Raw genomic sequence first — 12,867 nt, 5'->3', positions numbered from 1 at the left:
TACCACAAACATACCACAAGCAACTCCTGTTTGTGATTTGAATTACCTGACTGTCAAACACACCTTTTGCCTGCAATTTAGTCACATACCAACACATTAAAAGCAGATGAGCAGCCATTGTCAATCATGTTTCGAGGTCAACATATCTTCTTCTGTATTACAATTGTAGTTTCGAACGTGGACATTTCACATTTCAAACAAAACCAAAGTTCAACAGGCAGCTCAGTTGACAGAAAAAATGTTGCCTTTTTACATTTCTGCAAACTTCAGATATGATACTCTGAAATTATGTTAATGAGCTTGTAGGTCCACTGTCGGGCAGGCAGGAGTGCAGCAAAAAGACGTGGGCCTCCAGTAGCGTGGTGTCGATGTTGATGTTGCTGGCTGGGGAAGAGGCTGCTGCTGCCAGCTTCGGAGCTTTCCAGCAGGTTATTACACAGTTTAACTGTATAATAACCAGTTAAACGTTCCTTATAGTTACACAGTCGCCCATAAAGTTGGAATAATTTTGTTTTCAGACACAATCCTCTGTTAATTGTGGTTTCATTTTCATTGTGATATGTTTAGAAGAGATTGATTGATAAAGTTTTGACAATATATACACTTTATCTAGGAAGAATAAATCACATTGTCACAATTATTTCATATAAAGAGTTAAAAAATATTTTATTCAAACTTCATGAGCAACCGTGTATTGTAGCCACAGTGTTTTTAAAGTGTTTAAAACAGTATTCGCCAAAGGTTTTCAACGGGTACAGCAGTCAAGTGTCATATGTCACAATGAGAATGGGTCGCATCAAAAGCATTCACATTCAGATTATTCGTGGGTCAAAAATGTAGAGATTCAACGCAGAAAAGTAATATGCCACATTGATTAGGTTTAGGCTACATAATAACTTGGTTGGGTTCAGTAAAAGACTTAATTTGGGTTAAATTAAGTGTTTTTGTTACTTAAAGAAGTCATTGTTGACTTTTTGAATTACTTTGGACGTGAACAGGTGTCTCCAACTACAGAAAAACCACAGACTTTGATTAGAAATATTTTTGTAATACGTCATCAACAAACATAACACGGGAGAAAATCTGTTTCCCGTTTTGAAACGAAATCGACAATGCAGTATTGTCGCATGGGAATGTGATTTTTCGGGGAGAGCACACTGCACCAGCACATGTGAGTGTACGTTCATCAATAAATATCTGCATGAAGATGTCTCTGGAGCAGCACCTTCAATTAAACTAGTGTAACCTACTATGCATACAGATCAAGATGTATTACACAGCCACAGTAACATACTTCTCCATGAATTCCCAGTTGCACATACGTACATGCACATGAAGCACCACACGTCCAGTGTTTTCATTATACATCAGTAAATAGGATCGCCCATTGTTAGCCAGCCTTTAAAAACTCACAGTGTTCCCTGAGATGTTTTGAGAACAGTGTGGTTTTCTCAGGCCCTGGGGAGCTCCTGCCTCTCTCCAGCCACACTAGTTCTTAATGAGACATCCACATGCACAGGACACACTCTGCTCCTTCTAATCGAATGACTTGCATGGAGGGCCACACCTGCCCCCCCTCTTTCCCCCTGCCCCTTTTCCTTTTTCTTCTTTCTTCTAAGGGCCTGTTGGTTTGCGTCTGCCTATCCTTTTCTTGCAGATGGAACAGCATGGCCATCTGCGCTTGTCTGCACAGCCTGGACTGTCCACTTCTCTTCCTCTCCTCTCTTCTTCTTCTTTACCTTACGTTGACTCTGCAGACCCGATAACTCAAATTAGTCCTTGTTCCGGTCCACTGAGGTAAAATCAGGAAACTAACTGTCTTGTGAAGGTGACTAACAGGATTGTATAATAGTGTTATTGTCACTGAAAGGTCACTTGTCAGTTTATGTTTTGTTCAAGTGGGCCCTTTAAATATATTAAAAGGATTTGGACTATCTTAAAAGATCATAACAATGTTGTTCCTCTTGAGGCCTCTTTGGTTTTTGCATTTTATAGTCCTGAAGTTGGAATAAATTTGGGATAATTTTGTTTTCAGACACACTCCTCAGTTAATTGTGGTTTCAGTTTCACTGTGATATGTTTGTAAGAGAATGATTAATACAGTTTTGAGAAGATATACACTTAATATGTCAAGATAAATCACATTGTCACAATCATTTCATGGAAAGAGGTAAAAAAAAATTGTATTCCAACTTCATGGGCAACCATGCAATTATGTTAATTAATTTAATATTTGAAAAAAGGCAAAACCATTGCAGCTCACAGTTGCTTAGATATTAGATTGTGCTACTTCTCTGTGTTTTATGCCATTTTAAATGTATTATATTTACAAAAGTCTTGTCTACCTAGAGATTATTTGTGTAGGTTACCATGTAAAAGATTATAAATCAGGCTATGGGCCTTTCACCCCTTTCTTTCTGCTCTAGTGTTTGAGCCCCTCATTTACATCTCTGCTTTATTATAGTGGAGAAAGAGCTGGCCTTGGGGGATGATTAATTTCCTTAATGTGAAAGTGCCAAAGATGTTTTTTGTTAGGAGGTTGTTCTTGTTGCATTGACAGGACGTAGAGTTTAACTCTGTATACTGGGTGTGCTACCTCGTTTCTTTTAGCTCCCAAGGTGCTTCTTGTCTCTCAGTATCAGTATGATTTTCACCTCATTTGTCTTTTGGCCTTGGAACAAATCGAGATGAACGACACTGGAATTAAAATAGGCCTTCAAGGTGTCATAATAAACCGGTTTCATACAATTTACTTTCATTATGTATTTTCAAAACCAGCATTGTCAGCAGTCTGGGTTGGACTTGATAGATCAAGACTGAACATGAACAAAAACAAGTTAACTGAAATTATCGGTGTCAAGATAAAGTAGAAAAAGTAGAAATTATATATATATACATATATATATATATATATATATATATATATATATTAAATGCCAATAACATGCATATGGTTACACTGTGTAAATATTCCAGCAACTTTTAGCTCATTTTTCCCCCTTTGACGTAGTTATGGAAACATATTCTCTCTTCATCTCCCTACAGTCATACATTGAGTGTAATTCATTAAAAAAAAAAGGTTAAATATGAATTTAACTGAAGATATATTTTTTATTCAAAATTTAATCGGATAAAGCAACAATTTATTACATTACTGTGAATTATTTTCGTTCGTAGATATTGTGAGAGCCCCAATTATAATAAAAATAAGGACTCCATTCCTGTGAAGATTAAAAAAAAAAAAAAAAAGACTTAAAAAGAATATTTAAGGAGGATTATAAAGCCCTTCTAATGTGATTATCCTATACATTCTTTCCTTTGGAGGAACAATGGACCGCCCTTCTTTTTGCTCACCTTATTTGACCCTTAAAAGGACCCCCCTATAGGGACATTAACTCTATGGAAACTGAAAGCTATAAAGGGATGTGTAGTCCTTGGATCTGTGTCTTAAGAGTCGGCAGTGGAACATAAATTACTACCTATAGCTGGCTCCCTTCGTGTCTGGAGGTTAGCGGTGGCCTACGGAGACACGTTTTGACAGATTCCTCGGCAGAGAGAGTTTCAGTAGGGAAAGGGGCGTTCACCGGCAAGTGTCAAACTAACAGCTGCGGTAAATGTGCACAGAGAGACAGAAGGGGACCGGAAGCTGGATTCTTCCGATTTGAAATAAAAGCAAAAAAAAGTGCCCTATAAAAACAGAACCGAAAGAATATATACTATAACGTATGTTTTGGCAAAAAATGCAATTACGGTGACTACATGTATTTTAAAATAGCTTAAAACGTTCACTTTTTCACAAATATGTTATTATGTAACGATTATTCTGACTGCTGAAATCAGAACGCTTTTATACTGAAAGAACAAAGCGGAAGCGCTCTACTCATTCCCTTTAGCTTGACAGCGTTTCACTAACTGTCCGCCCTGCCCTGCCTGAGTTTGCAGTTGAGTGCGCCAGGGCAGCACGGCTATATTATATAACTTTAATGTACTCACGGGTTTAATGGCGAAAGAGCAGCAAATCGTGCCGCAGATCTGTGGATCCATTGCGGAATCATCCTGAAAATCGTGAGCGAGCGAGTGATCGATCACTTTTTTTTCCTCCTACCGGCGACGTGCGCTAAAAGTTATCGACAGATCGGTGAAACGGCGCACACGGAGGATCTCGCCAAGCTCCAGCTAGGTCAGCAACGTTGTTGACTTTAGTTATAAAATAGTTGATATTGCGGACGATGTTTTCATGCTGTACGGGGAGCGAGGCGGCAATAAATCCAGTTGACATTTCACCACGCAACATTACTGCAAGGAAGGGGTTTTATTCGAGAGCCTGACCGGTTGTGGACATTGCGTTATTTCTCACGTTTTTTTTTCTCCAACTTGGACTGACAGGAGATGACCTAACCGGCGGAGCGCATCTTTCTTTCACTACAGGTACGGTCTGCTTCTAATGCAAACACTTGTCTTCTTATTTTGTCGCTGGGAAACTAAAAGAGAGGGCGAATCCAGAGGTAGGCCGACGATGAGCGTCCCCGGTGCTGCGTGGTAGGCGCACTGACAGCTCTGCACCGTGCCACCCGCTCACATTATCAACACCAGCGCTCGGAGGAAACGTCTTATTTTTTTTTAAGAAAGAAAAAATGTTGCTCAAACTTCAACGGAACGGCAGCTTATCAGCTTCTCCGGCTGTAGGCGTGTGATCAGTGCAGTTTCCCAACGCAGCCAACAGGTTGCACTAATGCTGTTTGTTGGGAAAAGTACAGTACAGCAAGCCAGGAAACCAAACTTTTTCTTTTCTACGTTGATATTCTAAGGATTATACTTGTCTTCTCTAAAATGTATCGCCTCTCTTTGAAAATTGTGTCAATAATTGAATGCAGTATTGATTGCGGTACACAGCCGATATTACAGCTGCTGTGGGCGGGGGAAGTAGTGAAACCTGCGACCAAAACAAAAATCTTTACAAATTCTCCACCAGAGAGTGTGACATAAATGACAACCCACTCTTTGTGTTTGTTTGGGAACCACTGAAACACACACAGGACCATGAAAAATTCCGCGGACGTGACTTTTCACACGACAGAGCAGTAATATATGTACAGAGGAAGTGCTGTAAACCGCTGCCTATATGGCACCATACTCAATGTGCCGCATGTATGTATGTAGTCTTCTTAGGGAGAATGTCACGACCCGCTGATTGAGGCAACAAACCGATAAAATAGAGCCAATCCGGCTCCACTGCATTTATCAAGATATTCTCAGGAAATTACACAGTCCTCTCTAACTGCGCAGCAATGCGTTATTTCTAGGTAATAGTTATTCTGTTTGACATTTACTGCATGTAAATGGCAAGCCTGTTTAGAAAAAAAAAATACATCAGAGGCACTGTCAGCCCTCTTGGTTAGTTGTTTTCTACCCTTACAGATATGGGAGTTATCTTTGTTAATGATCAACAGTTAGTGAGCTACATGCATAAAGCTTCTCTTTGCAGATCTTGCTGCCACATGATTTTACACGCATTCATTTAATTTTATCTAAATGTCTGCTTTTTTAAATGGAGTTTTGCCTGAAATGTTAATTTTGCTCTCTCTCTCTCTCTTGCAAATGGAGACAGACAGTTATTGGTGAGGGCTGCAGATGCCCAGAGGCCCACAGTGGGTTAATCTCTTTCGACAGATGTATGTTGTTGCACACATGTGGGGCTGTCAGTGGCACTGCCTGTTACACAAGTTATGCCTGGACATGTTTTACACTGCTTGAGTTGAGTGGAGGGCATAGTTCAAAGAAATAACATGAGCATTATAGTCAGTTATGTTATGTAATGGCTGTGGTCTCATTTTTTCTATTATCCCTGAGTTTCTATCTACTGTTTGTGCCTTTGCCATATTGCTCCAGTGTGGGTGTGAGAGAAAGGAAATGGCCTGTTTCATATGACTGCTGTCATTTCTTGAGAAATTTAATAAATCAGAAAATGTCATAGGCAGAGGCAATATGTGAGCCTTGCATGGCCACTGCTTTTAAACTGCACCATGACAAATTTTAATGCAGATGTTTTAAGACCCCTATCACTGTGCAAGTGAATATTTCTGTGTGTATACAAATATTTGTGTATTTACACTGCACTGTGCCTAACCTTGTGCCTTCCCTCTCTCTCACTCTGTGTGTGTTGTGCACTTTTGACTCACCCTCACCGTCCTGTCAGGATAAAGAAATGGATCAGGGTGGACTCAAGCGCAACGGTAATCGAGACGACAGCCTGACATTTGGGGAGACAGCAGCCAGAGTAGGCAGAGATACAGGTGACACATCTGCTTCACGTCTCCAGTCTGTGTCTCACCTGCCCGGCCTCGGGTCTCTGCCCCAGCCCGCGGTGGCCCCAAATGGACGGGGTGGAACCAAAGACCAGGGGGATCTTGGTGGCCTCTTTGAGTCCCCTCAGCATCATGTCCTCCGCGAGGGGTCAGACATGGAGGAAGGTAAAATCATCAGAATGCAGAAACAACACCAGGATATCGGTGTGTTCGGCATGGAGGACAACTTGCCGTTGTTGAAACCGAGTATTTCCGATCTGGACCAGACGTCCACCTCTGTCATCAACACCTCGGTCTCCTCTGTCCTTGGTAACCGCCCTCTGCCAGACCTGTTTCCCCAGAACATCAAGCAGGAGGGGAGTTTTTCTCTGGATAAAGACTTGGAAACCTACAGCGGACACACGAGTGGTGGTCCGTGCGACTTGGATGGCAACAGCATTCGCCTACTCGAGGATAACGAGATTTGGCAAGGCCTGGACCTTCCTAATTCTCTGCCAGAAATCAGTGCTTTTGAGTTGGATTCAGAAGTGGCACACTTGGATAACATCCTACTTGACAACAGGGGTGGTGGCGGTCCAGTCAGTGGCTTGGAAAAGGAAACAAAACCTCTCGTGGGTAACGGAGTAAACTGTACCAATGTGAATGGCACCAACCGGCAGCACCAGACCATACACCATCAGCAGCAGCAGCACCACCTTCTACAGCACCAGCAGCATCCGCTTCACCATCAACAGCCGGCGCCTGCGACGCTTCTCTCCAGCGTTATGGTCAAGGTAGAGAAGGATCCAGACGACTCGTTCATCCACATCCGTACTTCCGGTGTTGTGAAACAGGAGAAGGAGGACGGCGCTGGTTTCTGCCAGCCGCAGTGTCTCCAGAGCAGCATGAGCTCTCTCCACGGAGGGGGCGCCATGTCCTCGCCGATCGGTGTCGGTGCAGGAACTAGCTACCACTACAGAGCCAACCCGTCCTCTACAGTGGGCCTACAAGACCAGGAGCCTTATAGCATGTTCGCAAACCTGCCTCTGGTGGGCGAGGCCTGGGGCAGGGGGAACAGGTTTGGAGAGTCCGGGTTACAGAGGGGTGACGATGGGCTCCCCTCCACCACGGCCTTGGCAAGTTTTTCCGTCAACTTCACCAGGTAAGTCTCAGGAAATCACTTCAACCTGCTCTGTTTACTTCTGTGTCTGTGGCGGTTTGTTTTCATTTATGGTATAAAAAGTTCAAGTATTTCCTGTGCTTTAAAATTACGTACAAATTCCACTGCAAATTTCAGATGTCGATTATTTATACTGTACTGCAGCCTTGACTGTGAAATGCCCATTTTGTGACCTCTTTGCCACCTTTTCTACAGCCAAACACTATCAGAAAAAAATATTCAGATATTCACAACAGATAATAGTGTGACCCTAAAGGACTTAAAATACTCTTAGATGCTGTTTTTATAATCTGAGTCATAAGCAAGAATTGTTGATAGAAAGTGTAGATAGTTTTCTCCTCAAAAAGAAAAAAAATCTCTTTACACTTTATTACCTGCAATCACAGAAAATATCTGGCCTCTGTTGATGCTACTGAAATCATATTAAGCTCAGAAGGATGTAGCAGGGCACTTTAGTTCCCTGCAGGACACTTTGAGTGTGCATTTGGGAAATGAAAGCGGCCGGTGTATTTCACAGCATTTAAGCCTGAGTCTTCCTGTGTGATTTCAGCACAAAAGAAACATCACTTCAATAAACCCAGAAAAGAGTACTCAGGTGTTGTTATATGTTTGTCGCTCCCATTTTTTTGTGTGCTAGCACCCCTGGGGTAGAGGGCATCTGGCACTCATCTCCGCCAATAGGCAGACACAGCAGGACACACATTCCTCCAATTCATCCACATCACATCACATTTAAGGAATGCCATGAAAAATAAACTTTAGGTCTAAATTCTTCTTTATTTACCTGAATGCTGTCAGAGGTGGCAGAAAAGGTGATCAGTTAGTTGCCAGGTTACAAGGAATAAGGACTTGAATATAATTAGTTGAGTTGGTGACATTTACCCTGAAAATATCGTCAGTGTTGAAATTTTTAATCAGGTGTGTTTTGCAGCTTTGGTGATTCTATAACCTGGAGCAGTTTCCTTTTTGTCAGATGTTGAAAATCTGTATATTTTTGGGCACAATTGTCGAAATAGTTCTTCCGTTCATTCTCCGCCTTTTGGTGTTTTTCCAAATTTGTGTTGCAACGCTTGTTATAAAGATATCACTGGGTTACATAAATGTGTCATTCCTACAGGAAATGATTCATTGATGTGTGCATTTCTGAGGATGTCATGTTTAATGCGAGGGAAATGAGTTCTGAGAGAAGTCATGTAAGTGCAGCACAGGGAGGAGGGAGAAGTGTCTGGTGGGCGCGCCTGCACTTCAGCTCGGATCTGATAGCTGAATTGGCTGCGAGTAGAACTTTGAAAGAGAGAGATTTATTCACTGTTTCATGAGGGGTTTTTTTTCGTGATTGTGGCTTGAATGGGCATATCACAAGATGTGTTTGATTAATGCTGGGGTAATAAAGTGAGCAGTGGCGTCCTCTCAAAGAGCCTTTTAGGTTGTTTGGCTCGGGCTGCTTTATAAACAAGTCAAAGATGAACACGGGTATCAGCTTCTGTTATCACACTGCTGTCACACTGATATGCTCCTGGCTTGTTGGCTGTTGACCATTTTAAACTGTGGAAAAGTCTCTTTGTCATGGTTCATCAGGACCAAGAGATTGTTTTTATGTCCTTTTTATGTATATAATTGTGGACTTGATTGCTACCACAAGCAATTATGACAAAGCTTTGTAAAAAGGCAAAGATAGCATCTTAATAAGCTTCTATTTGAACCATTTCATGATGTGTTTTTGTTGTTTTTCTGCTTTTCTGGACAGACGAGATGTGGCAATAAGTGTTTTATCACAATTCAATCAAACAACAGCGCGTAACATCAACTCAAAATCGTAATGCCAAAAATTTGTGCCAGCATGGTGTGTGTTTTCATACTGTGGTGCAGGACACAGACACTCTGCAAGGTCCAAACAACTGGCAACAATTGAGTGTTCTCATTTTCTTATTTCTTACTGATCATATTCTCTGAAATGATTATGCTGCATAGATTATCAAAATAGTAAACTTTCTAGATTTACCAAATATATTGCACAGAATTAGATTATATGACATGTCATCATACATCCTCATCATACATATTGCAACACAGTTCAGTTTAAGTTCAGCAGAACTTGATGAAATTAGATGCAGTTTTTGCACAAGGTGCGGGATTTCAAAATTAAATCTGAATCTTTGTCATGCTTATGTTGCAAGTAGTCATAATTTAATTTAATTTTTGCTTGAAAAAGGACCTATGTTTGTATAAATAGCTAAATAAACATCAGTACTATAAGTATCCGTATCAGTCAATTGCTGATCATTTAAACAAATAAGAAATAAAAGTACAATAAAAACTGCACACCATTTGTAAATCATCCCAAACATGTTTTTCATGTATTTTCTGTAAAAAAAAAAGTCTAAAAAAACATATGATACAAATAGAAATAGATATGTCTGTAATGATGAATATATATATATATATATATATATATATATATATATATATATATATATATATATATATATATATATATATATATAATTGCAAGAATAATTGTTTCAGCTCTGCCTGAAACTTAATGTGTTTGGTAGCTCAAGGTGCCTCTTAGTACTGGGAATTATTGTTGTGCATGTGATTACATAATATAAAGGGGCTGTTCACAAGATTATGTAATTCAACATACAATAACAAGCTACAGCACCAGCATCCACTGCTGTGTGCTACATACCTCACATTACATTAAGCTGATACAATATTTTGTTGCATTATTTGAGTCAGCATAGCAACCGGCTCCATGTACTGCATATCACTGAGCCCACCTAGCTGTTCTATGGGAATTTGCAGCACAATTTGGCTCATTCACGTTGTTTGGCTCAAGCCTCTTGTTATGTAACTGACAATCAAATGGACAAATGCTGTTTGCTTCATGCAGAGGGTGAAATGAGGCCATTGAAACATTGTTTAAGATTCATTGTTTAAGATACAGCATGATACTCCTTCCAAGGAGATTGGATCTTTTTTTCATTTCATTTTTGTGTGTGCTGCATCACATTTTCTTTACATGCAGTTTGGATTGTTTATGTAAAGCACACAACTTTCTGTATATTTAACCTAATAATCTTTTTATCTTAAAATGTGTGAGTCATGCTGACGCATACTACAGTAAAAAGACTTGATGTAAATTGTTTTCTGTTGCTGTGCTGCATGCGTCGGTGTGTGCCAGAGCTAGACAGACTGTGCCTGTGTGTGTATGTGTGTGTACACACAGGGATGCTGGAAGGCCACGTGTACAGAGCTGCTCTGGTATGCTGCGGCCTTTCTTTGCTTAAACTGTCACTTTTATCTTCTCACCTATTCACCCCTGGTTGGCCTCTCAGAACTCTGCATATTTCACACAGGCATGTAAAAGCTGTATACATGAAGAGGTCATGCAAACACACACACACACACACACACACACGCTCTTATGTTCGAGGTGTGCTGCAGATTCAGGATGTCAAAGGAAACACTCACCCACATGCATATGCATCTTTTTTAAGAGATGAAAATCGTGCCTTTGTTCAAAGTTTTGAGGGTGTTAAAATGAGTTTTGAATGCCAAATGAATCATTTTTGCAAATGCTTTATAAAATAAATATTTGATGTCCTCCTGGTGCATAGAAAAACTTTTTATACAAAGCCTAACCTGAAGTTGATGGAGGCATCTTAGCACATTAGGTCCTTTAATGTTAGCAGCAACAAAGCACATGAAAGTGGCCACAGCAGGTTCTGCAGCAATGCTTTGCACATCGTGTTCTATGGTGCAAAAAATTTGTTTGGTATTTTGTTTCACTGCACATTATTTTAATGATATTTTATGTGGCGTTTCATTCCAAAGGGAAATGTTTACTATTCAGGGAAAGAAAAAAGCAGAACAACCTGACTTTCATGTTTATCTGCAGCCAACGGCTCCTGCAGGCCGATCACAGTCTGAGAGACGTCTGGTCTTCCTGGATAGAAGTTTCAGAATAAGACTTCAGAACAAAGTAGATGGTCTTCACGGTTTTGAGGACAGATCCACAGAAGGGAAACTTTTTGCAGCTTAAATGTAAACACTGGCTTACGTGAGGGCTGGGCGTATGCCATTAATAAGAATAATCAAGTTAATGATGTTTACTGTTATAATTAACTACACCCAACTCTTGGTTTGAATATTTGATGTTGTGTGCACTGCTTAATTTATTATAACAGCTGCATTTTTCTACATGTTGTTGCTTGTTGAAACTGATGACAGATATATTATTTTGTTGTTATCGGGCATTGCGTTGCATTACAGGGTTTTTTGTTGCTATTAATTTACTAAAGTCATAACACCCTACAATAAATTGGGTGACTGGATTGAATGAATTGCATCGTTTACATCAGCATTCGTGAACCTTTCATATCTAGAAATCATGAGATAACGTGTGAGGTCTTGGTGACATTTTAACATTTTGATTAATGGGGCTGTGGATTCACAAGCCTCTGGCAATATGATACATATGATGATAGCAGGAACTCTGATTCATTTTATTGCAATATATTGTGTAAGCAAGGTAATATATTGCTATTTCTTTAATTGTACTTGTAGGGACCTGCATTTGCATTCATCAGTCCCAGCCAACATTGTAGCACTACTATCTGTGTGCTACACATGAACGTTAACGTTAATTAATGTTTTCTTACACCCCAGTAGTTAATTGCATGGAGGATTATCATAATCTAACATAACTCTGTTATGCACATGATAATTCCAACAATTAGCAAATGAACAAAATCATTTTTTCTTTATTTCCGTAGACTTTTGTCTGATGTTATTAACAACAACGGAACACAGTTTATTGCACGGGACATAATTTGATTATTTACATTCTTGAGACCCAAACACACATCGATTTCAGAGCGCTAAAGCTCAGTGATTCCTGATGATGTGTGGTATGATTGTGCACCAATTTTGAGCTAATATATCAATTCAAGGGTACTCAGGTGGCTGCTTTTTTATACAAATTACTTAAAATATTAACATTATTATACATTATTATCAGTGGTGGAAAAAGTATTCAGATCCCTTACTTAAGTAAAAGTACTTGTACCACCCTGTGCAATTACTCCATTACAAGTAAAAGTCCTGCATTCAAAACTTACTTCAGTAAAAGTATCACAAGTAGAAGTACTCGTTATGCAGAACGGACCCACCAGATTGTTAAATATTTTCCAATATATTATTGGATAACTAGTTTTGGTATTTTTATGTGAGCAGTGTTTACTTTTCTCAATGTAGGGCTCATTTTAACAACTTAAAATACTTTTATGAGGTTTAATTAAAAAAATGTCCCATCACTTTAAATTAATCATGTTTTCATGCTAAATAAGACCTGAAAAGTAACTAAAACTGGCAGCTAAATGTAGTGAAGTAAGAAGT

General features: G+C 39.8%; 1 protein-coding gene across 2 annotated transcripts in view; it reads left to right on the top strand.

The window, feature by feature from the left end:
- Positions 1 to 3,393: 3,393 nt before the first annotated feature.
- Positions 3,394 to 12,867, top strand: part of LOC131987275 (glucocorticoid receptor-like) — an 84,861-nt gene continuing 75,387 nt past the window's right edge. For both annotated transcript variants that reach the window (XM_059352471.1, XM_059352470.1), the window contains exons 1-2: positions 3,394 to 4,428; positions 6,197 to 7,446. In XM_059352471.1, the coding sequence (XP_059208454.1) occupies positions 6,206 to 7,446 (1,241 nt within the window). In that variant the 5' untranslated portion in view covers positions 3,394 to 4,428; positions 6,197 to 6,205. The remainder of the gene's footprint in view (positions 4,429 to 6,196; positions 7,447 to 12,867) is intronic.

Source organism: Centropristis striata, chromosome 15, assembly GCF_030273125.1.
Source record: "Centropristis striata isolate RG_2023a ecotype Rhode Island chromosome 15, C.striata_1.0, whole genome shotgun sequence".
In the NCBI taxonomy this organism is placed as follows: domain Eukaryota; kingdom Metazoa; phylum Chordata; class Actinopteri; order Perciformes; family Serranidae; genus Centropristis; species Centropristis striata.
This window is presented reverse-complemented; position numbering and strand designations above follow the sequence as displayed.